Raw genomic sequence first — 26,541 nt, forward strand, 5'->3', positions numbered from 1 at the left:
GATTGATTGGTGCAAAAGAAAAAAAGTCAAAACTTTATGCTACAAAGTTGGACAATTCAAATGTAAATCTATTTTGTTAAGTACTCTCTCTTTTGTCCAAAATGTCTTTAGAAACACTTCTCATGAACTCTGTAGAAATAAAATATTTATTGTAGTCACCTTGATTTTTGTTTTTAAATATGTTTATTCACTTTGTGCCCAGTTTATCTCAGCTGTTTTGAAGTCAAGGTGGCTATAGAATATTAATAGTGCAGCCTGCGAACAGTCTCTTTAAATGAAATTGCTTTTAATTGTTTGAAGTTTAAATCTAAATACTGCTAAGACAGTTATTTTCTTTTTACAGTATTTATTGAAGAAAAAGGGGCCTTCATCATGAGAGCAGATAGCAAGATATGGTTCACTTTTATACTAGGTAAGCAGACAAACATAACAATTCTTAAGGTCTCACTGCTTTATAAAAATGTACTATATCTGAGTTTGTCTGGAATGTAATTGAGGGGGGAAAAAAACCCTGATGCTTCTTTGCATGATAGTTATCATTCCTGTTGCATTGTGTGTATGTGTCTCTGGTGCCGGTGCACCACTCACTCACTCTCACAAATAAATATCTAGGATGGGCTTTTCAATAATGTTTAGTGTTGACTTAAATGAGAGCACAGTTAAGCCAACAATAAAATCCTTTATGCAAGCTAAAATGCAAATTTCAAAACAAATGTATTAGTATTCGACTGATACTTGTTACTTTTTATTAGGTGTTGTCATAATTATAAAGGGAAGGGGTAACAGCCCTCCTGTATACAATACTATAAAATCCCTCCTGGCCAGAGACTCCAAAATCCTTTTACCTGTAAAGGGTTAAGAAGCTCAGGTAACCTGGCGGACACCTGACCCAAAGGACCAATAAGGGGACAAGATACTTTCAAATCTTGGTGGGGGGAAGGCTTTTGTTTGTGCTCTTTGTTTTGGGGGAGTTCGCTCTTGGGACTAAGAGGGACCAGACATCAATCCAGGCTCTCCAAATCTTTTCTGAACAAGTCTCGCATATTTCAAACTTGTAAGTACAGCCAGGCAAGGCGTGGTAGTTTTATCTTTGTTTTCTCAACTTGTAAATGTACCTTTTACTAGGGTGTTTACCTCTGTTTGCTGTAACTTTGAACCTAAGGCTAGAGGGGGGTCCTCTGGGCTCTTTAAGTTTGATTACCCAGTAAAGTTATTTTCCATCCTGATTTTACAGAGATGATTTTTCCCTTTTTCTTTAATTAAAAGCCTTCTTTTTAAGAACCTGATTGATTTCCCCTGCTTTTTAGATCCAAGGGGGTTGGATCTTGCTCCACCAGGAGTTGGTGGGAGAGAGGAGGGGGGATGGTTAATTTCTCCTTGTTTTAAGATCCAAGGGGTTTGGATCTGTATTCACCAGGGAATTGGTGAAGAGTCTCTCAAGGCTACCCAGGGAAGGGAATTAGCACATTGGGAGTGGTGGCAGCGGACCAGATCTAAGCTGGTAGTTAAGCTTAGACGTTTTCATGCAGGCCCCCACATCTGTACCCTAAAGTTCAGAGTGGGGAAGGAGCCTTGTCAGGTGTGCATATATGTGTGAACATGTGCATGTGTGTGTACACTTCTGATTTTTCATAATTCCTTAGAAATGCATCTGGAACTTGTAATAAATAACTAATTATTCAGTCAGTTAAATCTTTTTATTCTTAACATTACAAACATCCTCTTCCCCTAACAACTTACGAAAATTATTACTCTGTTAGTATAGGAGTTCAGAATGTAACTTTGGAAAAGGATGGGGAAATAGCCCCATATTTTTCAATTTTTTTAAATTTATATGGTAGTAACGCCATTGTCCCAGGACACTTACAGGAGAAATTAATAACTGGCTGTGATTAATGGCCTAAGATGGAAGTTTAGGGTCATCAGCTTTCTTCTGGTCAGTCATTATTTTCCAAGACATGCCCTAGCTTGTGACCTTTATTGCTTCAATACCGTAATCTCTGTAACACTTTGTTAGTTGTCATTATTAGCTTAAGAGCACTTAACTATATGTGGATATAATATCAAATTTATTATATTTTTGAGGATGAGAGGAAGATGATTCCTTGATATATTATGCTTATGAGACAAAAATTAAATTTATTGCCACACTACTGGAAATGATTGTAAAATATCTGTTTGCCATGTTAAATGAAAATGCTGGATCTTAAAGTTAAAAAAAGTAAAATAAAATCAACAAACATATCAAATTTATCTGTTAAATATCTTTGAAGTTATTTGGTGTTAAAATAAGATTAATGTATTGTAAAATTTTGGGTGATATTGCTGATAGTGGTATTTGATCTTACTGATATCTCCTAAGGGCTTGTTTACACTACCGTGTGGGGCGATCAAATAAACGCAACTTCAGCTACGTGAGTAAAGTAGCTGAAGTTGACATACTTAGATCTACTTACCGCCGTGTCCTCACTGTGGTAAGTCGACAGCTGACACTATCCCGTTGACTCCGCTTGCGCTCCTCATTCTGGTGGGGTACTGGAGTCGACGGTAGAGCACTCAGCGGTCGATTTATCACATCTATACTAGACGTGATAAATTGACCCCCGCTGGATCGATCGCTGCCCGCCGATCCGGCGGGTAGTGTAGACAAGCCGTAAGCCTGGCTAGATTCTAGAAGAAATTGTATTAGAGAAATAACATTTAAATAGCAAATTTCTTCCTATTACGAAGTAATTGATAAGTAAATTGTCAATAAATTGTTTCATTCACCAATGACATGCAGCATCCTCTCAGACTGAAACATAACTGTTGTTTAAAAGGCACAGCAACACTAAACAACCAATTTCAGGCAGGATTCAAATACTTTGTTCAGCTGAAATTTCAGAGGGGATTTAGGCAGGCAGAATATAATTTCCAGATCTGAAATTTGGCCGTGACACCAGGGCTAACAAGTGAATGCTCCACGTATAAATGTCATACCCATTTATTCCTACAGAATATAAATCCATACTAATGTAAATATGTGAGGTCTACTTCAAAATCTGATTAAAAATGTGAACATTTGACAGTTTTGTTATTGGTTTAATCTTGTAATCTTAATCTTGAAAGGGCCGGACTTTCAAAAGTACTAAGCACCGACTACTAGAGTGAGATTTTTCACAAGAGCTCAGCTCCTATTTAGGCAGCTAAATGAAGTTGCAGGACTTCTAAAAGTGCTCAGCATCCTGCAGCTTCAATTGTTCTTTCTTTGGAAAATCTGGTCATTTCATTTAGATGCTTCATTAGGAGCTGAACTCTTGGAAAACCTCACCCAGTTTAATTTTCAATAAATCTATATAGTTAGCCTGAAAAATAGTAAACTGTTATTCTTTTGCCATAATTAAATTTCAAGACAGAATATAACAAATTATAATATGATTGATATTCCTTCTTGAATTTTTGAAAGTATAAGTCATTTACCAGTAAATTTTGACTATTGTATGAAGAAATCTCAGCCTCTGTTCTGCTGGCAGATCTGTGCCATATGTTGTGACTTAAGAATGGCTTCCCTTTTCAATAGTACTTCATTCCCAAATTATATTTATGCTTGTATGCTAACATGTTTGTGCTTGAATGCTAGTATGCCGTTCAAGTTGTGCTGCAACAGAGTCCTTTTACATAATTATTTCCAAGTCTTGAAAAAATGTGTATATGTGCTTACCTTTAAGCATGTGTGTTGTCCCATTAAGCAACCAAATAGTTCTGTTGAGCTCAAAGATTTAGCATGTGCATAAATCTTTGCAGAATGGAGTCTTGGGTGGTTTTTTATTATTCCAAGTAAGAGCATTAAAAGCACTACAACATGAGAACATAAAAATGGCCATACTGGGTGAGACCAAAGGTCCATCTAACCCAGTATCCTGTCTTCCAACAGTGGCCAATGCCAGGTGCTTCAGAGGGAATGAACAGAAGAGGTAATCAATTGATTACCCCTGTCACCTATTCCCAGCTTCTGGCAAACAGAGACTAGGGACAGCATCCCTGCCCATCCTGGCTAATAGCCATTGATGGACCTATCTCCCAGGAACTTCTTTCTTTTTTTTAACCCAGTTATAATTTTGGCCTTCACAACATCCTCTGGCAAAGTGTTCCACAAGTTGACTTCATTGTGTGAAGAAATACTTCCTTTTGTTTGATTTAAACCTGCTGCCTATTAATTTCATTTGGTGACCCCTAGTTCTTGTGTTATGAGAAGGAGTAAATAACACTTCCTTATTTACTTTCTTCACATCATTCATGATTTTATAAATCTCTATCTTATCCCCCCTTAGTCATCTCTTTTCCAAGCTGAAAAGTCCCAGACTTAAATCTTTTCTCATATGGAAGCTGTTCCATACCCCTAATATTTTTTGTTGCCCTTTTCTGAAACTTTTCCAATTCCAATATATCTTTCTTGAGATCGGGTGACCAGATCTGAACACAGCATTCAAGATGTGGGCATACCATGGATTTATATAGAGGCAATCTGATATTTTCTGTCTCATTATCTATCCCTTTCCTAGTGATTCCCAACATTCTGTTAGCTGTTTTGACTGCCACTGTACATTGAGTGGATGTTTTCAAAGAACTATCCACAGTGTCTCCAGGATTTCTTTTTTGAATGGTAACAGCTAATTTAGACCCCATCATTTTATGTTTTCCAATGTGCATTATTTTGCCTTTATCAACATTGAATTTCATATGCCATTTTGTTGCCCAGTCACCCAGTTTTGTGTGATCCTTTTGTAACTCCTCACAGTCTGCTTTGGACTCAACTATATTGAGTAGTTTTTGTATTGTCTGCAAATTTTTGCCACCTCACTGTTTACCCACTTTCCCATATTTATGAATATGTTGAATAGGACTGGTCCCAGTACAGACCCCTGGGGGACTCCACTATTTACCTCTCTCCACTCCAAAAACTGACCATTTTATTCCTACCCTTTGTTTTCTATCTTTTAACCAGTTACTGATCCATCTTATCCCATGACAGCTTACTTTGCTTCAGAGCCTTTGGTGAAGGATCTTGTCAAAGGCTTTCTGAAAATCCCCGCACACTATCCAGTGGATCACCCTTGTCCATATGCTTGTTGACCCACTCAAAGAATTCTAGAAGATTGGTGGGGCACGATTTCTCTTTACAAAAACCATGTTGACTGTTCACTCTCAATAGTGTTCATCTATGTGTCTGATAGTTCTGTTCTTTACTATAGTTTTCCCGGCACTGAAGTTAGGCTTACCGGCCTGTAATGGCAGGTATCGCCTCTAGAGCTTTTTTTATAAATTGGCGTTACATTAGCTATCCTCCACTGATCTGGTACAGAAGCAGATTTAAAGGCTAGGTTACATTACCACAACTAGTAGTTCTTCTTCGAGTGATTGTTCCTGTGCATTCCAAGCAGGTGTGTGTGCGCCGTGTGCACGCCAGCGGGAAGATTTTCCCTTAGCAGCGTCCGTAGGGTCAGCCCTGGTGCCCCCTGGAGTGGTGCCTCCATGGTGCCCCTATATAGGGGCCCGCCGACCCTCCACCCTCTCAGTTCCTTCTTACCGCTGGTGACAGCTAGCTGGAACTTTGCTCGCTCTTGCAGCAAGCCTAGCAGTGTCTCCTCTAAGTGTATATAGTTGTTTCCTCTCTCATAGTTTAGAGTTAGTGTTAGTTGTAAATAGTTAATAGTTGTTGGGGGGCTTCCCCCCCCAACGTACTCATCGCCCCGCTGGGGCATGCCTGGGTCCCCAGGGTTTAAACTCTGCATGGACTGCGGGAAGTTTATGCCGAAGAGTGACCCGCACTCCTCCTGCTTGAGGTGCCTCAGGGAGAGCCACGAAAGAGACCGGTGCAGTATCTGCAGGGGATTCTGTCCCAGGACTCTTAAGGACAGAGAGCAGAGACTCAGAGTGCTCCTGATGGCCACACTTGGACCCCGAGCCTGCCGATCCGGCGCCCAGTGCCTCATCCTCGGCGTGCAGCGCTCCGGCACCGCTAACAAGATAGGAGGCCCAGTCTAAGTCCTCTAAGTCCCGGCACCGGGGAGAATCGGGACATAGAAAACCGGCCTCCATGTGGCAAAGATCACCATCTCCGGTGCCCGCGAAAAAGAAGAGGCCGGTGAGGGGCAGATCACCCCACCAGGACCTTAAAAGGCCGGCGGCGTCCACGAGTGCGGTGGGACAAGCCGAGCCACAACCGCATCCTCCCAAGGTCCTGTTGACTCCCGCCCCGGGGGTGGCGGGGTGCGGTTGAGTCCAGACCGGTCTGGATCCCCGGACCTCCCGAGGTCTCAGTGTGTCTCCCATTGACTCCGGAGGCGTTTGAGGCGGCCTCTGACTTATTAAGCCTCCCGGTGCCGGCCTCCCCGCGCTGGTGGAAAGAGCCGCCAGACATGGCCTGACCCCGATCCAATCAAGAGGCAAGCCGGCCATGATGTCGCCCTAGTCCCCGCCCCTGCAGCGTCACGGAATCTACTCTTTGTCATAATTTTGTTTCAGAATCTAATCTTTCTTGCGATCATGGTTGAGGAGAAAACATTTTAAGGTTAACTGAATATACAGTAATGCAGTGTCGTCTTACTGAGTTTGCAAACAGACTGATGTAGTAGCTTGTGGAGTTTTGAACTGCCCCATACCTCTCAGCATAGTTAACTCTGAAACATACAGTTGGTGATTTAAATATTAGCTGTTACATTCCTGACACACCTTATGTATAGCTTCCCTTGCAATCAAAACTTCGAGTTTTCCACTAGAATGCATGTAAACATTGTCAGTACAAAAATCTGAGACAAGCTGAAACTGTAAAATTGAATTTAATTCAAAAATAACACAGGGACTATGTAATTTTATCCCAGAAGTATTTGTAAAAATATTCTAAATTTAAATATTTCTAAATTTAAAGTGTAGTGTAAATTATATGACCAAACATTTAAGTTTTTATTAAAAGCTGTATGTAAAGTTATTGTCAGAGAAATGTTTTTTTAGCTGCATTTTGTTTGCTGGGGAAAGAATGTTCTTCTGTGCCATTTACATTACAGATTTTCATAGTAATTGTAAGTAACTTTTTTCTTTAACATAATACATAGACATTGTGCTTGTTTTTTCCTTTAGTCATATAGACTTTGTTTTGCTTCTAGTTTTTATTCAATGCAAGGTATCTTGTGACATACAAGATGCTAACTGTAGAATATATTACTTTTTAAAAATCTGACTAGTATTGCTGTCTTAGATGTATTAAAGTATACTGTGTCAGCAAAGTTAGATGTGACATTTGGCTTTTAACGGCTTATTATTTTTCTTTCTTGACATTTGAAATAAATGGCTTGAATTCTAATTGGTCCATTTGAATGATCCATAGTATGTATTGAAGTATTATGTATTAATACTGTCCATTTAATTCCAGATGTTTAAGTGTTGGCCAAAAAAGTTCATCTCAAAAGCAGCCCAGGTTACTCCTATTCCTTCCTTCTCCTAGAAGCTGAGTTGAGCACCGTCTGCAGTGTGCAAGCCCCGAATAACAGTTCTGTAATTATTTTAAAGAACATTGTTTAAGTTTAAATGTTTGATAATGAAGACACTCACCTCCTTTTTTTTTTTTTTATTTAAACAGCTGCTTTTGCAGGAGTTTTACACTGGTAAGATTATTTTTATTGGCTTAAGGTTGATATAAGTAATTAGAAATATTACTATGTTTTAAAAAAAGGGAAGTATCATATATATATAGATGGATGGATGGATAAGCTACCGGGGTTACTAATTTATCCATTATCTTCATATCTTTCCTTTCAGTGAAAGTTGTTGTCTTTAACATAGAATTGTTCTGTTTTTGTGATTCTGGACTCGAAAGATTTCCCCCTAAATGTTTTGCTCAAGGGCAAAATCTACTGTCTGGGTGAAAAATACCTATATGGCCGTGACCCTCAAAGCCATGCATATTTTCACTGGCACTCCTTCCTATCATCCAGTCAGTTCTGAGGGCCCCCAAATAAATCCTTTCTGTTCCCCATTTAATTCTGCCCATTAATAAATGCTCTAATTCTGTATCCCATTTTGCCTCTTTTCAGGACATCTCTACTTATGCTTGCTCTCTTGTGTGCACGGTAGGCTCTTGGCCTCCCAGTTACTACCACTCTTCCTAAGACCTTAGCTCCAGTCCCACTCCCCACTTTTTAAAGGTGCAATATCTGTGAAAGGATCAGTGACTGCTTTTCTGCGTGTCTGTGGAAAAAACTGTAGCAACTCCAGCCATTCTGCTCCCCTAGCCCTTCTACTTCCCTCCTCCAAAAAAAAAAAAAAAAAAAACCCACAAAAAACCCCAACCCACCAAAACCTATAACGAACCCCCCAAAACTAACAGTATCTAGTGCTGTTTCTCTTGCAACCTCCCTCCTCCTAATAAAGGGATAGAGGCACTTGGCTGTTATGTCTGTTCTGCTCCTTTCTCCTCCCCTCTCTTCCAGAGAAGGAGCCAACCCTACTCCACATGCTTGCAGAGGCAAAATAAATATTTCCTCTGGCACGTGGTTCCCCCCCCCCCCCCCCAAACCATTCACCGATTTGGTGGGCATACATCAGAATTTCCTTCCCTGAAGTCAGATTTGTTAGTTTTAAGAGCACTTAGCTTTTGATCCCCGTGTCTCTTGCACTTTATTTATTATAAAATATTATTTATATATGTATTTGATTTTTTAAAAAAATCCCTTTTTAATGGTATTGCAAGAGACACTTGTAGATTCATGTTCTCTTTATTTTAGTTAACTCACTTAAAATGGATAGTGTGAAGAGAGAGAGAGTGGAAAGTAATTATCAGTATGACACCAGACTGAATTACAGTAGCTGCATTAGGTCTGCTGTGTTTTCTGATGTGAAAATATTTACTAAAGGTTTCCGTATGTATAAATCAGTACTGGTTTCAAAACCTGCAAATTGAAACTGAATAGGTTTTGTTCATGCAGGTGTCATATTACAACTCTTTTTGAAAATGACCGTCATTTTTCTCACCTCTCGACGCTGGAAAGAGAGATGGCTTTTCGCACTGAAATGGTTAGATCTTTTTTTCTTCTAAATAATTTAAATAAAAAGCGACACTATAGTCTTGAAAGCTTGTCTGCAATAATTGATTGTATAGCTTCCAAAATTCCACAGAAATAAAGCATTTGTGTTATTTTTTCTAAGTAACATATATTTATATGTTAATTTTGAGGTTCCAATTTCTATATAAATTGAGTTCCCTTTCAAATAGGTTTCAAAAATATTTTATTTTAAACATATGATATTGTGACCTAATGTACAATTTCAAATACCCTATTTCATAACTTTATAAAGTTATTAATGAAGTACATATTTAAAAAGTGAACATTTACCCCCATATACCAGTTTCTCTGTCGCTTTGTTAATGAAACGTATATCCTAACTGCATGGGATATTTTTAACTACCTTTCTCTATAGTATTTCATGCTTCTTTTGAGACAAAATGGAAGTTCTCTGGGTGTTTTGGACAACTGAGTTTCGAAATTGTATTAAAATGAAGAAGCTTGGAAAATTGTGTAGTTGTCCTAACTAGATTTATCTTAGTCTTATAATAATGAATTCCACTTAAAAGAAGGAATCTTATGTAGGACAATACAAATAGTACTACCTGATTAATTTCTGCTAAATTGTGCATCCTTTTAGGGCCTTTATTATTCCTATTTCAAGACGATTGTTGAAGCACCATCATTTTGGAATGGAATGTGGATGATTATGAACGATAAACTAACTGAATATCCTCTGGTGATTAATACGTTAAAAAGGTTCAATCTTTATCCAGAGGTGAGCCATATTTTGAAAGGAGTACCTGTTTCTGTGAAAACTCTGGTTAATGTCCTAGTGCTTTATTTAGAAAGTAAAGATTGTGCTGAAAAGGGTGATACTGCTATAGGGCAGAAAGAAATATTCCCTGAAATAAACATTTAATTATATTGTAACAGAATTTAAGTATTGTATGGTAACTTCTTCGTTTAAATTAGGTAGCTATTATATGTTTCTATGATTTGGTTTACACTGGTGTGTGCCCCCTCACTGATTTCAAGCAGGTATCAGTCAATCAAACTGTAGACATTTTTCACACCTTAATTTTCCACTCTTCAGTTGCAATCTGTTTTCATTCTTCCCTTGCTTTCTTGTTTTTCTTCCCTCTACTGAAGACTGGCAGGTTGGTGATGCTGCTTAACCTCAGGGTAACCTGTTTCTTTCACATCACCAACAGTTTCTTTAAGAAACCGTTTAGGAGGCACTGTTGGTGAGCAGCTTGTGTGCATGTGAACAACATATTTCGAAGGACTACAGTTACTGTAGAGTAAATAACAATTTTTTACTGGCTTGATTCAGAGATCACTGAGTGAGGATTTTTGGCCGGTGGTATGCAGGAGATTAGAGTAGATTCTGATCTTCTCGGGGGGGGGGGGGGGGGGGGGAGGAGAGCATGGAGCCAGGTAGGGAGCTTGCAGACCCCGCCAGCTCCCCCACTCCCAGCACCAGTGGAGGTCCCAGGCTGAGCACCACCGCCTGCCCACCCCCACCCCCCCCAGCACCAGCGGGGGTCCCGGGCCGAGCACCACTGCCCGCCCCAGCACCAGCGGGGGTCCCGGGCCACGTGCCACCGCCTGCCCCCCCCCCCAGCACCTGGGCTGCCCTCCCCCAGCCCCCGCGGCGCCCCCAGGCAGCCCCCGCCCCCAAGTTTTAGTCGGGGGTATATAGTAAAAGTCATGGACAGGTCATGGGCCGTGAATTTTTGTTTACTGCCCGTTACCTGTCCGTGACTTTTACTAAAAATACCAGTGACTAAAACATAGCCTTAATGATTAGCCATGTTATCTAAGGAAGCCTTTGACAAGAATATTGTTAGTGTTTAATACCAGATACATGAGTAGCTGTGTATAATATTTAAAACTAGTGTAGCCCTTGAATGGACTCAAGAGTTTATTCCTGATAAAGGTCACTTAGAATTTCTTGTATTGATGAAACAGCAGGGTGTGTCAGACAAAATTTTCAAAGGAGCCTAAGATACTTACCTCACCAAGGGTGTTTGAGAATCTCCTCTGTAGTATTTATTGAGTGTGCAGCGGCACTCAGTAACATTAGCTGATAACTCACTTCATGATAAAAGTATATCAGTGGCTCTTTAAGGTCTGGTCGACCATTTAGTCCTTTGAGCGACATTAGAGTTTGTAGCTAAGGAATCTTATCCCCACAAGTCTCAGGTTTCTGCAAGGAGGGCTGAAAAAGGGAAACGTGCTTTTTAAGAATTTAAGTTGATTTGTTTCTTCTGGTGCATACAAAAGAGATACAAAAGGGGAACCTGTGCTGAAATCCTATCTCCTCTAAAATCAATGGCAGAACTCCCCTTGACTTCAGTGGGGCCAGGATTCATCCCTGAAGTGCAACTTTCTTCTAACTATCTCTTATGTTAGGTCACACAGTTCTCATTGCTTGGAACTTTAATTATGAGTGTGCCTGACATTCTTGAACTTCAGAATTTGCTTTTCCTCTAGTCAGTTTAGATGTTCTTTGTGATGGCAATTGGATGATTAATGGTCACTTGTGATTAAAGCACAGCTCTCAGTGATGAATGGCCTAGGTTCTATTCTCAGTTCAGCCAGACTTTCTTGCCTTGACTTTTGTGCCTTAGATTTTCTATCTGTAAAATGGGGATAATACTATTTCCTATCTCTCAGGAGTGTTGAGGCTTAATTCATTCTTGGTTGTAAAATGCATTAAGATCTTCGAATGGAAGGCAGCACTATGGAAGTGTGGTATTATGGCAAATTCTGAGCTCCTTAATCAGATGAATTCCAATTCTCTCTATAGGAATTAGCCTGAATAAGAAGAGAGTAAAAACTGAATACGGAACTCAGGATTTGTCCATTACTATTACTATTATTCTGGCCATGCCAAGAGGTAGCCTTATTGTGTTCTCCTTCTTACTTAGTGATCCATAAAGAACATTATGCAATTCTTAATGTCTGTGTGATTATTTTCCCTAAAGAGATGTCTCAGTTTCATGTTAACCATCTCTCTGTGTCAGATATCTAGAGGTGTCCTGGTCAGATGAATTCAATCTTCTATTAGAGGGGCGTGAGTAGGGTATTTGGATACTTTGTTGTTTGACAGCTCGTTCTATGCATGTTTTCCCAACTTTGTGGGCAAAATTTGGGACCACCTGAGACACATCAGCTATGCAAAGTTGGCCCATAGAGTTCCTTCCATAAAATGTTCAAATATATCAATTCCTACGTGGTTCTGAATACAGTGGTTCTCAACCAGAGGTATGTGTACCCCTGGGGGTATGCAAAGGTCTTCCAGGGGGTACATCAAGTCATCTAGATCTTTGCCTACTTTTAGTACAGGCTACATAGAAAGCACCAGCGAAGTCAGTATAAACTAAAATGTCATACAGACAATGACTTGTTTATACTGCTATATATACTGTGCACTGAAATGTAAGTACAGTATTTATATTCCAGTTGGTTTTTATAGTGTTATGGTACAAATGAGAAAGTAAGCAGTTATTCAGCAATAGTGTGCTGTGACACTTGTGTATTTTTATGTCTGATTTTGTAAGCAAGTATTTTTAATTGAGGTGAAACTTGGGGGTATGCAAGACAAATCAGACTCCTGAAAGGGGTACAGTAGTCTGGAAAAGTTGAGAACCACTGCCTTACGTTGATGAGTATATAGACTTCTGATGTTAAGCGGGTATAGTGTTAACACTAATGCTGAGCAATAGAGCTATGTTGGGTATTCAAAGTGAATCATCTCCAAAATGCTTAGTTTTGTAGAAATTAAAAATATAGAGCCTTGGAAACACTTTCATGACATTTTCTAGTTCCTGTCTGTTTGAAAGGCTGCCTTAGGTATTGAGATAATCTCTAAATCTAAGTTCCTACTTAGAAACTTCAAATCCTATTTTCTACACAGGTGGTCCTAGCCAGCTGGTACCGCATATACACAGGGGTAATGGATTTTATTGGTCTTCAGACAAAGACATGCTGGACTGTAAACAGAGGAGAAAGGCTTAGTCCTGTTGAAAGCTGTGAAGGCAAGTTTTTTTCCCTAGTGTATTCTTGTGGTTTTTGCATGTATTTTGGAAACAGTAATGTTAATGTGTGTTCATCACTGGCTCATTTTCATTTAGTTAAGCCTGTGTTTTAGTGAATTTTGCAACATAGTGTATGAAAAACATGGAAAAGAAGGGATTTTGTGCTATGCCCCGTAGAGGTATAGCACAGAATTTGCAGCCCAGGTGGTGAGGACTAGGGGCTTGTCTTCACTGCAGCACTAGCTTGAGCTATAACTTGAGTTTTGCCTCTAACCCAACTCTCGTCCATGTGCAAAAATGTCTAGCTTGAGCTAATGGGCCTGTTGAGGAGGATGAGTTGAAGCCGCAATGCTGCGGACACGGGAGTTGGTAATGTACTGGGCATGCAGCAGCTCGAATTGTAATTCCTCAGCTGCTATCCAAATTAGACTGTGTAAGTGAAGTGTTTTGCATTTCGGTCTGTCTCACTTGAGCTAGGCTAGCTTGAGTGCAGTAAATCAAGTGTACAAACTCAAGCAATTGTTCTAGTGGAGGTAAGCCTAAATTGGTTTTAAGCCATCTTTGAGCCCTTCCAATTCTGGGTTACTCTGAAGGCCACAGTGGCCACTGGCATAATTTAGACAAGCGCTCGGGGCTGTATAAGTTAGGCAGCCTTGCTGGGCTGCCGTCTGGGTGACAGTGCTACTCAAATATCTGCAGTGCTGTGGCCCTGCCCTCTACATGTCCCATACACCAGAGCTTGTGAGGGAGTTTCAGAAGGCAGCCTTCCATAGTGTCTTCCGTAGTGATTGCACTGGGGGAATCCTCTCCTGGGGTAATCTGGATCTTTCACCCAGTTTAAATGGGCTGGAATGGATGTGAGGATCTTGTATCTGATCTTTAGTTCCCAGAGCTCAGGCATGACCAACTGCTGTTTCATATGTGGAGGAATGTGCTTGATAATGTGTGATAAAGCTTTTTATAATACCTTGCGTACAAAAGGTGTCTTGTAAAACAACCTTTTCATTTTGTCTCTTGAAATTTAGAAATATGCTATAATTTAACTGAGTTGTATAAATAAGATTCACATTTAATTAAAAAAAATCTTTAAAAACTTTTATGGAACAGACTTTAAATCCAGTTTTACCTTAAGAGGTATATCCTTTGTTTTTAAAATAAATGTAAAGGTTAAAACTACTGGTAATGGAATAAAAAGTTAATGGATTAGTTTGAATTGTAACTGTATATTGTGGGGTTTGTGCATGTATGAACTGCCCTCTATTAAGAGAATCCTAATTCACTTCTGCTGTAACTGTTTTAATACTTCATTATTCTTAAGCTACCCCAAAAAATAATGACTCCATTCAGAGTCAGAACAATTCACTTTTTATCTAACTTAATCAAAAGCAAGATATTTTGAATTATTCTCCTGACTTCTTTAAGAGGCAATATATTGATGCTTATCAGGGCTTCCACACATGCCAGCCAATTCATCCTCAGTTTTGAAGAAATTCCCTCCTAGGTTTTCAGCATGTAGGGAATAATATCTGCAGACCCGGCTGTCATCTTTTCCTTGCCAGCCTTTATGTATTGAACATGGCTCTTTAAATTGACTTTATTGTGGGACTTCTTGTTTTTGTTTTTGAATGCCTTGAGACTGCATCTGATTCACACATTTTCTGGTGGTGCAGTCCTCTTACCTACTCCCTCAGTTAGCTTGGAGATATCAAAAAATAAATTATTTTTCTCTATTTACATGTAGTAAGGTAACATGCTATATAACACGTTATTCTGACTTTTTGTTGCTAGAATAGATACACATTTAAAATCTGTCCTATTAGTATATTTTTGTCAATATCTGTATGTTAATTGCTGTTTGTTAGGATTGGGAGACCCTGCTTCCTTTTATGTTGCTGTGATCTTTCTTTTAAATGGACTAATGATGTCATTGTTCTTCATATATGGCACATACCTAAGGTAAGACAGTTGAGCAGCAAGTGATTTCAATGGTAACAAGTGTTTATGGTTTTTAGTAAAATTATAGTGCTTGTAAACATTTTAATAACTTTTTAAAGTAAAAATGTAAGTGTTTTTTGGGATATTCAGTGAAGCAGTTATTTTGGGGCATTATTTACATGTTACTATTAAACATATACTGTTTTTGTAGAAGAGCTAGTTAATCCCTTAATTTGGATTACAACTAAGCAAATATGAGAAGGTAAAAATATCAAGGAGGTAGTATTTGGAAATCAGTAAGAAGGATAGTATACATTTTTAATAACATTGACATCATGAACTCAGTTATTAATGTCACACATTTTCTTTTTAAATGTAGATGTTCAGTTATGCCTCTAACCAAACCCAGAGTTTTATAGTGCTTTGGTTGCAGCTATACTGTGCTCCTTTGATTTTAAACTTCTTATCTATAAACCATAAGACTGAGGTTTCTTTCCTTCTCAGTTGGTGCAATCTTAAGAAACAAAGAGTTGCATACATTTCCTCTTGCTGTGAATTTCTGTTTTTATTTATAGTATCTGTATGCAGTTCAGGAACCAAAATGGATTCGGTCACACTTCTGTTTTTCTATTGAACATGATGTACCGGTACTTCCCTTTATTCTCATAAGACTGGTGCAAAAACAAATAATAATTGAGTGGGCGATGGATGAATTGGTCTCGTACTTTACAAATACCATACTTCTCTGCTCTTTGCTTTTCTGCTTCTGTACTCTTCTGAATATGGGCTGGTGGTATAGAGATAATGACTTGTTACACTCTGGGCACTCAAATTTCAGGGGTGATATTGTATCTCCTGTGCTACGGAGGGTTCATCTGATTTTTTGTGTGTGTATATTTGATATTCTAATGGATGAATGCAGCATGTTCTGAGACAACAGATAGCCTTTATGTACAAGGGAGGCCTGTCAGGTTGAGGATACTGCAGGCAGTTTAAAGTGAAATCCACATTTTATTTTAATGTCACTCAAAGCTCATTATTGTCTTTGAAGTTCTCAGTATTTTGTCTCCTGAGTTGGACTGTGCTGGATGTAAATTCTCAAATTAGAGATTTAGTAGTAAAATTAAATAGTTTAATTTAAATACAAGCCACCTGCAGTTCAAGTTGTATAGAAGTTTAGATTTCTGAAGTGTTTTCTATTGAGACACAAGATAGGGTAGGTAATATCTTTTATTGGACCCAGTGCTGCTTTTGAGCTTCAAAAAGCTGATCCTCCGGATTTTCCATTGTCATCTGTAAAGGAAGGTGGTATATCATTAGTGTAAAAATAATGCCAGAGAGAAAATAGGGTGCTCCTATTTTCCCTCTCCCATAATATAAGAATAGGAGACCATCCAATGAAATAAAAAAGCAACAGATTTAAAACTGATTAAACTATTTTTTAAAACCTCCCCCTTTCCCTAATCAACCAACCAATTGAATTAATTGCTACAAGATATGGAAGCTAATAACTTGGTAGGATTAGACATTTTTATTGAGTATGAGAGCATTTATACTCTCATATATACATTTACACATACATATAAAAAAATGAAAGGTAAAGATGAAACGAGGGTTTAATTTCCTTATTCAAGGCATAAGCCAACCAGTAGCTGCTAGGGATTATGAAAAAAACTTCCCTATGGCAAATGATTCCATGAATGTCCAATGGTTTCTTGTTTTTTCCCTTGAACCATTTGTTGTTGTCCAGTATCCTGTCTCTGACAATGGGCTAGATAAACAATTGGTAATCTAGTATGGCTATAATTATTGACTACTTGGAAATTGAGGGGGCTTAGACATCTGAGTGAGACATAACAATCAAAGGGCAGCATGACCATTTTGAAGTGATTAGAATTAGGTTGGGTGAAGTAATATCTTTTATTACACCAACTTCTGTTGGTGAGAGAGACAAGCTTTCATGCCACATAAAGCTCTTCTTCAGGTCTGTGTGGCATGAAAGCTTGTCTTGCTCACCAACAGAAGTTGGTTCAGTGAAAGATATTACCTCACCCACCTTGTCGCTCTAATATCCTGGGACTGCGCATGGCTACAACTATACTGCATAAAATCAGGTTGGCAGTTTTGGCTAATCAGTGATAGAGGAAATGAGAGCAGAAGCTCTCTTAACCACCAGAAGAAGCTTATCAATTTTCCTCCCATGCTAACTTCTCTTAATGTAATAGTTCGCAGGAACCTTCTGGTTGTAGGATGCAAATGATTCTGTTTGTAGGGTGCCCCAGAACACGAAGAACCTGGAAGGAACCTGTTGATTTTGTTCCCGCTGCCCCAGCAGTGAGATCTCGGCTCTCTATCTTTGCTGCTCTTTCAACTGACTGAAGAGTTGCTTTTGGATAATGAAAAGTACCTACTCTAGTGCCTGTGCAATTTGTAGGGGTTTCAGTCCTTCTACACCTCTAGCCAAAGTGGTGAAGAACAGAAAATTTAGGCCTTGTGTTGTACCTCAGGGAGCTACCACTGTTTGCCCTACTCCCTCCGCTACCTCTAAACTATAGCTTATTTTCTTGTTCTTCCCACTACCTTGAATAATTAATTATAAATAATTTTTCTTTAATTAAATGTCTCTGTACTTCAGCGTATTGTAGCTAGGAAGTCAAAATAGCAGTCCCTTCATTGCAACCAGCAAGTGGCCAACTGAAACTTACCTAATCAGGTCTTCGTTATTTCAGTACAGAACACTCCTAAATATGACTTCATTAATTAAATAATAAAACTAAAATTTCTAGGTTTCAGAAGCCTGTAGTATGCAGCTTCCAGCTGAAGGGCCTATTTTTAAGTCAGAAAAAAATTAATTTTGTGCCTCTGCTCCTTCAACACTAGCCCAATATTTGATCAAGAGATCCACAGTGTGTATAGTTCCTATCCTTTTATATGTGCATGTGTGTGCTGTCCCCCTTCTGCAACTTGTGCGTAGTAGTATGGCATTGTTATCATCAAACCGCCAAGTTAGCAAAGTCTTAAGTATAATCTTCCTTCTCCTCCTCCAAGAAACACCCCCAACCCTCTTCCCAAACAAACCCTGTAATAACTTTTTCCAGGAAAAGATTATGCTTACTGGCAGTTCAATACTATTCTGTGCTTCAGTATTCTAAACTGTCTTCCCATGTGGTAAGCTAGTGCTCCCTTTAGGCATATATAATGCTACAGCATGCATAATGCAATTAAGAGTTGGTACTTACACTGTAGTATTATATCATGGATTGTTTACCTTCAGTATATTCCTTAAACTATATTTATCTTTACTTTCCATAGTTCTTATTTTTAATTTGTTCCTGAAGGCAGCACCTTTGTTTCTTTGTTAAACGTGTGTTTTTGATCTTGACATTTTTAGTATTAATATAACGGAAAGGTTACATCTTAGATGCAGCATTGCGTAGTTCTGTAGGAGATTTATTTTTGTGACTATTTCAGCACCCTGTTGATTTGTTTAATCCTCCACACAGAGTTGTACCCGGAACTCATTGATTCTGCATGACTTACAGTTTTTGGTGGCTGCAGGATCTTTGAGTATTTCTCTGATTTTTTTTTTTAACCCCTAACCGCTTCTTCAGAATTTTTTTTTTAAACTGCATTATTTTATTGCTTTTTATTGTAACAAAAATAAACTAGGATTTATTCTTTGGTCAGCATAATTAGTTTTTGTATTTTAAAAATGTATACTGCATAACTTAAGAGCTAGTTAACAATTGGACAGAAAGTATGCAGACTAAAAACACAAAGGAAAATACTTTTACAGTTCTTGAACACAATTTACACTTTAAATGTTTAATATCCTGACCATTTTTACAATAATTTCCCAAGCCATAAGTCCATGTTGTAGACTAATTTTGCAGCTTGCAAAATTAATTTTTAAAATCAGCATTTTTTTGAGCTGTTTAGGACAAAATGCTTTCAAAATAACCACTATTTATTCTTGGGCAGGTTTTGTACTCTTGTAACTTAAAAACTCCAAAACTACTGTAAATAGTACTGGTTTAAAAAAAACATTACTCCAGAGCTAAACCTTCCTATCTCTCTTTTGCCCCACAACACAATTATATTTCTGAATTATAAAGCAGTAAACCCTATTTTCTAGTAAAATGAAGACCTTATTACTGTACAGCAACACAAGAGGGCACTGCTGTAGTACTTCCATATTTCCAGAAAAACAGAACGTACTATCTAGCTGCTTAACACTGTTTTTGTCCACATCAGATTATTTTTAGTCAGTCTGTTTCAGGACTAGATTTAGTACTAAAGTTTTGGTGTAACATTCACCTACTTTAAAACAAATTTGTTTGGTCTTTAGGTTTGTTCTAGTGGCTTAATGTGAAGATGATTTTTGTCAAACAATACCACGCTAGCAAAGTCATCAAATGTTAGTATGGTGTTTATTTGCAGCAACTTTGGTTTTTTTTTGGGAGAAATAATAGAGGGAGTATAGAGTAACAAAATTATAACATAAAAGGAACAAGTATGGGGACCATTCATAGTCTAGTTGAAGGTACTGGCAACAACTCACATTGACCTCAATGAAGGAGACCTGGGCTTCTGTCACCAAAAAGTTTGATCTAGGTATTACCACTCTACTGTAGCTCACTGTTCATATTAATATAATACACTCACATATTAGTCAATTTATGAGGAAATTCAGTGATCAATGACTTTTGATATTCTGGGTGAGAAATTTCTTTGTTTTTCGGCTCAACTTTGTAACACTGAAAGTATTGGTATTCAGGAGTCTGTTTCAGCACCCAGAAGGAAGTGTTCCTCTTAGTCGAAACATTGTTCGTGTTTGGACACCCAATACTCCTTTCCTTTCTGACTATTCTGCATTGGCAATTTTCCTTTGAAATATTAGTGTTCTGTTGGACACTGGCAGTTTCTCTGGGATGTAGCAGATACTTGTTCTTGGTGCATCAGTGAACTGGGTGTTGCACTGTGAGTACAGTTTCGCTTCAATTACGTGCTGCTGTTACTCCACTGAAACCATTGGATTTTATTTCAATCGAGTTACTTTGATGTAAAACTGGAGTAGTGTATCAGGCCCTTAAGTTCTTCTGTTGAACAAATGAAACTCTAGAGCCAACAGAAGTCAGTTCAGTCAGTTATAGGCCCCTTCTAAATGGTTAATCACAAAAAGTAACTTCCATCTTAGCCTCAAGTTTTCAAGATGCAACATCTAAGAATTGCAAATGTACGTTGTGTACAAGAAATGTAAAAACAAATTTGTCAAGACCTTAATTATAATGTTGGCTATTTTTCCTTAAGAGTGAAAATTGGGTACCAGAATCCTAGATTAGGTATAAGAAATTATTGGTACAAAAATGCTAATATTGAAATGTAGTTGGTTGTGTTAAACAAAGAAGTTTAATTTTTTTTATTATTGTTCCTTTAATCTCCTGTTTGAAAATTATCTGGTGGCTTACTTTTAGATAAGTACTCAGAAAAACTGTGGCCTTCCACATTTTTTGCTTTCCCTTTCAAATTGGTAATTCATCAGTTCAACTTAGAACTCAAAACTAATATTGCACTTTCTATCCCAGTTTTATGGGATATAAAATAAGGTATCAGATATTTGTCAAAATATTTAAAAGCTAGTTTGTAACCTTCCCCTTAAATTTTTCTAATGTTTGTCTTGTAGGAATAGAATATTAAGCATAGGAAAGTGGTGGTGGTGGGCCGGGGGGGAGGGAGAAGGGTTTTTTTTTCAGTAGTATGCATGTTCTAGCAATATTCAGTTGTGGATATGACAAAATCTGATGAGCACACGCAGGTGTCACATGAGAAGAAAGTGATGGGTGAACGTTAAAAATATTGTAGAAAAAGCATATTTAAGTAGCTCAAATGCCATTTTGTGTTTGGACATTCCATTATCAAGTTTAAAAGAAAAATACATTTTCAGACAGCCTTTAATATTTTGGTTGTAGTCTTTTTGTATTTTATTGATTTGTTTTTATTTACTTAAACTTCACATTATAACAGCAAGTACACCCAGGTGTTAGGATATATCAGACTAATGTTGATGGGATTGAAAAATTTTTCTCACCTATTCACTGCTGGTTAATAGAAGGCTTTTCTGAATGAAGAGGAAGATCACTGCCACCCCTTTCCCAGAATTGTGTAAAGATTTCACTAAAAATAATGTCTAGGCCTTCTGGTTGCAAAGATAACTTTGGAAATATTAACTGACTGAATGTATACTTTATCATGCATCTGCAGCCACCATACTTCTGCTACTGCTCATAGTTCTACTAAGTGAAACCTAATCAAAACCTTATGTGAAGCACTAGCATTGATAATCATGTCAGTTTCACTCTGCTACTTATCCTTGGCAGAACAATGAGGAAAGGCAAGTGCTTTCTCATCTTTGGTGAAAAAGATGCAAAATGGGGATTGGAAAAGTCATGTCGAGTGATGTGGACATGCTCCTTGTAACTGCCAGGCTGCTGTGGAAGAAAGGGTAGAGTTGCAAGACAGTGCCTTGGAGAAACTGGGAATCTCTGATATGGAGGGCAAAAATTGAGTTTATTCTCTCACTCAGAAGCAGCCCCCCATTTGTCACACTTACTAGGCAGAGGCTTATATCACAGATAGACAGCATCCTCCTTCTTCCCAAGAGGTAGGGAGGAGGCGTGTGTGTGAGAGACAGAGATGGACAGAGATTTACTATTCTTTTGTATGTGTATTCTTTTGTATTTTAATGTAGAGGAGCCCACTGGAGAAGAGTGTCATGATTTCATTAACCCTCTTTCCCTGTGACAAGCTCCACTCGCTAATAATCTTGAATGGCCTTGTCCTAGCCCCTCAGTGAATTAGCTCATGAGGTCGATGACCCTTCCTACAGTCTCACACTGTCACTCCATCTCTCGCTCTCTCTGGTCTGTAGCTCCTCTCTCGCTCCTGGAACCACGGTATCCTCTTCATGACTTGGCCCTCCTGCCAGCTCACTCAGTGTTTTTCTCCCCCTTCCGGGATATAGTCCTTCATAGTCTCTGTCGCTCCCACAATGACCGAGGGAATCTTCCAGTTCGCTGCCCCACCAGTGCCACTTCCCCAGTAGTGGGTAAGGGAACCCAGGCCTGCCCTCTGCACCAGGTTCCAGCCGAGGGTCCCTACAACACACAGCCAAGGTCTGCTCAGTCCCCAACCATGATGTTTACTCCTTGGGCTGCATCCTTACCTCCTGGCTCTCCCCACTCTTCTGGGTTTGCTAGCTTCTCGACACCCTTCTCCCAGGGAACAACCATGGGCTACTTGTCTCTCTAGTCCCCAAACCCACCTCCCTTCTCCCAGGGAGTGACTGCAGACTACCTCCCTGTTGCCTCCTTCCTGCTGTCAGCTTCCTGGTTTTATAAAAGCTCTGCCTGTTCCCTCACAGGTGAGCTTCCCCTATTTAGGGCTTTCCTCTCAACATTCAGCCTAATAGGTTAATTGGCCCATCTGGCCTCCATTAACCCCTTCTGGGTGAGTGTGGGGTGGACACCCCATCACATTCCCTGAAAACTTACACATACATGAAGAGAACCGTATGTAGTTAAAATATTGTATACAGGGTGTTACTTCTCTGCCCAGTATAGAGTTGTGGAAAACTTAATTTTCCTATTTATATTTGTTAAAACCATATTGGAATATGGTGACTTAAGTATCCCCAGATTCTACTGCTTTCTCTTGTTTCTCTTGTTTCCTTTAATGTTCTTTCATTATTCCTTTAACTGGTGAGAGAGAATTTAGCACTAATGAAAAGTACAGAAATAATGGTCCTGAAAACTGAAGTCCTCTATATAAGAGGTACAACTAAAGCATTAACAGTACAAGATCCCCAACTGCCCTGTCAGCTTGCTTCAACTCTGATCGGGACAGATTGCCTTGTGATTGAGAGGGTTATTCTGTCTCCATGACCATTCAAACTTTGATCTTTCAGTTGAGACTGGTATCACGGATGTGTATATTTATTTATTTATTTGTTGTTGTGCTATTTTCTGAAAATGTGATGACATTTCTGTCAGAATAGGTTGTGACCACAAAATTAATTTTGTGGAGGCCAATAAACAGGTCTTGGATGGCCTCTGGCTTTGAGCTGGCAACAGACAGTTGGTGTGTTGCAAAGTTCCTTTTTCCCGTTAACATTCCTCAGAACCATCCATTGCTTCATCCCATCGCTACTGGCTATGCTATAAAATGTGAATGTCTGTGCACATGGTTCAGTTACAAAATCCTAGGATTATTCTTTGCTTCAGTGCTATTGCTAGTTTTTCCATTGTTTTAATCTTTTACTCATGCTCTATATCATGAACATGTGTTGTCATTCTTTTCATTTCTGCTTGTATACCTTGTTTCACAGAAAACCATATGGTTTGGTTAACTTTGGAAAGCCAGAAATCAGTATTAATATCTCCTGAATTACACAATTTTTCCACAATAGGTTTGCAAAATAAACTTGTATTTTTTCAGAGTGTTGGTAAAGTGTACATTCTAATTTCCATTTCTGCTAATTTAGAAATTGTAAACATGTTACTCAGGTTCTCAATAAAGCAGTTTCTATTATGGATGGAAAATTACTCACCATTTTCAACCAGTTAGCTAGGAAAGTGGGGCCAGATCCTTCATCTGGTATAAATCAGCATAACATCGCTGAAGTCAATGGAGCTACACCACTTGTATCTACTCAGTTGGACACTGCTTTCAATCATAAATCCTGCAAATCTTGTTGGTTTTTCAGATGCAGTCTTTGCTTTTTAGCTTCTAACTTAAAATATCAAACAATTGACAAGTTTTGACTAGTATTCTTTCTCAAAATATATCCAGATGCCTTTACAAACACATGCTATCATTAATTGTAGCACAAATTTCTATTAGTGTGGAAGGTATCAATGTGATTTATTGATCACTACTGTTGTCTTTGTGCTGACCTTTATACCTTTTAGTGTTTTGTTTGTGAATGAAACTTTGAAGTCATTTAGATCTTCTGTGAGCATTTATCATGTTCTATGAACTCTAAAATCTGTCTTCAAAGGAAAACTGTTTCCACTTTGCACAGTTTATCAGTCTGAATTTTCAGAAGGAATGCAATGCTTTGAACCATGAATAAATCTATGAAATAATTTTGAATATAATTTCAATTGGCAGGTTTTCCAGAACCTATGCCTGGTGGGTAGGCATCAAGCTAAAAATGTGGTCTTATTTTTGACAATAGCAAGGAGTGTGCTAATAAAATTTGTGGATAACACAAAGTTGGGAGGTATTGCCAATACAGAGGAGGACTGGAATATCATACAAGAAGATCTGAATGACCTTGTAAACTGGAGTAATAAACATAAGATGAAATGTAATAGTGCAAAATATAAGGTCATGAATTTAGGAACTAACAACAAGAATTTTTGCTATAAGCTGGGGATGTATCAGTTGGAAGTGACAGAGGAGGAGAAAGACCTGGGTGTGTTGATTGATCACAGGATGACTATGAGCCATCAATGTGATGGGGCTGAGAAAAAGGCTAATGCCGTCCTAGAATGCATCAGGCAAGGTATTTCCAGTAGAGAGAGAGAGAAGTGTTAATACCATTTTATAAGGCACTGGAGACCTCATCTGGAATACTGTGTGCAATTGTTCTCTCCCATGTTTAAGAAAGATGAATTCAAACTAAAACAGGTGCAGGGAAGGGAACAGATATGATCCAAGGAAAGGAAAACCTACATTATGAGAGGAGTCAAAGAGCTTGGCTTGTTTAGCCTAAACAAAAGAAGGCTGAGGGGAGATATGATTGCTCTCTCTAAATACATCAGAGGGATAAATACCAGGGAGGGAGAGAAATTAATTAATATAAGTGCCCATGTGGCCACAAGAACAAATGGATATAAACTGGCCATCAGCAAGTTTAGGCTCGAAATTAGGTAAAGATTTCTAACCATTAGAGGAGTGAAGTTCTGAAACAGTCCGCCAAGGGGAGCAGTGGGGGCAAAAATCCTAACTGGCTTCAAGACTGAGCTTGATAAGTTTATTGAGGGCGTGGTCTGATGGGACTGCCTACAATGGCATGTGGCCTATCTGCGACTGCCAGTAGCAAAAATCCCTAACAGCTGGAGACGGGACACTAAATGGGGAGGGCTCTGAATTATTACAGAGAATTCTTTCCTGGGTGTCTGACTGGTAGGTCTTGCCCACATGCTTTGGGGTCTAACTGATTGCCATATTTGTGGTTGGGAAGGAATTTTCCACTGGGTCAGATTGGCAGAGACCCTGATTTTTTTTTTTTTTTTTTTTTTTGCCTTCCTCTGCAGCATGGGGCACAGGTCACTTGCAGGTTTAAACTAGTGTAAATGGTAAATTCTCTGTAACTTGAAGTCTTTAAATCCTGATTTGAGGACTTCAGTACCTCAGCCAGAGGTTAGGGGTCTATTACAGGAGTTGGGTGGGTGAGGTTCTGTGACCTGCAAAGGAGGTCAGACTAGATGATCACGATGGCCTGACTGAGCCTTTGATACACGTTTTCAGTTAGGCTTTCATGCAGTCTTTCATTGCTGAGGAAAGATATAATTTAGCTTATAGGCTGATGTTTTCACATTACTCCACTCCCATGGAACTCTGTTTGTAGTATACTCCATTTAGAAAAAATGTGAAAGAATGATGAGAAGGCCGTGAAGTCAAGTACTCAAAAGTTAGAAAATACCAGATTTCATGTAGTCAGTGAAATCTTAATTCTGCCCCTTGTGTATATTCATTATGACAATCTAATGAGATCTCATTCAAGACACAGGATGTACTGTGCTCAGCAAAGGAGGCAGCTGGCAATGATTTATCTTTATACTCAACGTTCAGTGTGTGGATCCCATGCCTCATTTACTTCATGCCATCCAAATGCTGCAATGAATATGACATTGCTTTTTTTTTTTTTTTTCATGAACTTTTCTGTGGTGCCCATTAGCATGGCCACCTGAGTGCCTCCCAAACATTAATGAATTTATCATCTTAATACCTCTGAAGTAGGGAAATATTATCCCTCACTTTGCAAATGGGAAAATGAGGAGTGTCATATCCTAGGAAGCGCCACCTCATGCCACTCACTAGGGCTGTTGTGAGTGAAATCCAAGCCTCTGCTGCTCTTGATTCTTACAAGGTCTCAGTGGGGTGCAGCCTTGTTTCCTCCTTTGGCTCCTCTGGCACATTTCCTGGGCATAGACTCAGTCTGTTATGCTTTCCATGAAAGCATGGATCTCAGCTCATCTGCCCTAGGCCCCTGGACGAATGCTGGCCCCTGAGATAACCCAGTTACTTAAACATATCCTTCTCCAAGGACTCTACCCAAAAGATGTGAAGCTTCTAGTTACGTTTTAACTCTCAGGAACGTGCAGCAGTTGTGAAACTGAACACACACTCATACATTGCATAGGGTCTAACACATTTATGCTCTTTACTTAATCATGTAAAGCACCAGAGAGTACAGATCAGACAAAATAACAAACATCTGAAACCATGTGACCTGT

At 38.9% G+C, this 26,541-nt stretch overlaps 1 protein-coding gene across 1 annotated transcript in view; it reads left to right on the forward strand.

Moving 5' to 3' along the window:
- Positions 1-26,541, forward strand: part of DPY19L1 (dpy-19 like C-mannosyltransferase 1) — a 103,668-nt gene that overhangs the window by 990 nt on the left and 76,137 nt on the right. The window contains exons 2-7 of the mRNA XM_065398972.1: positions 344-412; positions 7,616-7,640; positions 8,961-9,048; positions 9,679-9,816; positions 12,964-13,084; positions 14,947-15,040. Coding sequence (XP_065255044.1) covers positions 344-412; positions 7,616-7,640; positions 8,961-9,048; positions 9,679-9,816; positions 12,964-13,084; positions 14,947-15,040 — 535 coding nt within the window. The remainder of the gene's footprint in view (positions 1-343; positions 413-7,615; positions 7,641-8,960; positions 9,049-9,678; positions 9,817-12,963; positions 13,085-14,946; positions 15,041-26,541) is intronic.

The sequence above is a fragment of the Emys orbicularis genome, chromosome 2 (assembly GCF_028017835.1).
Source record: "Emys orbicularis isolate rEmyOrb1 chromosome 2, rEmyOrb1.hap1, whole genome shotgun sequence".
Lineage (NCBI taxonomy): Eukaryota > Metazoa > Chordata > Testudines > Emydidae > Emys > Emys orbicularis.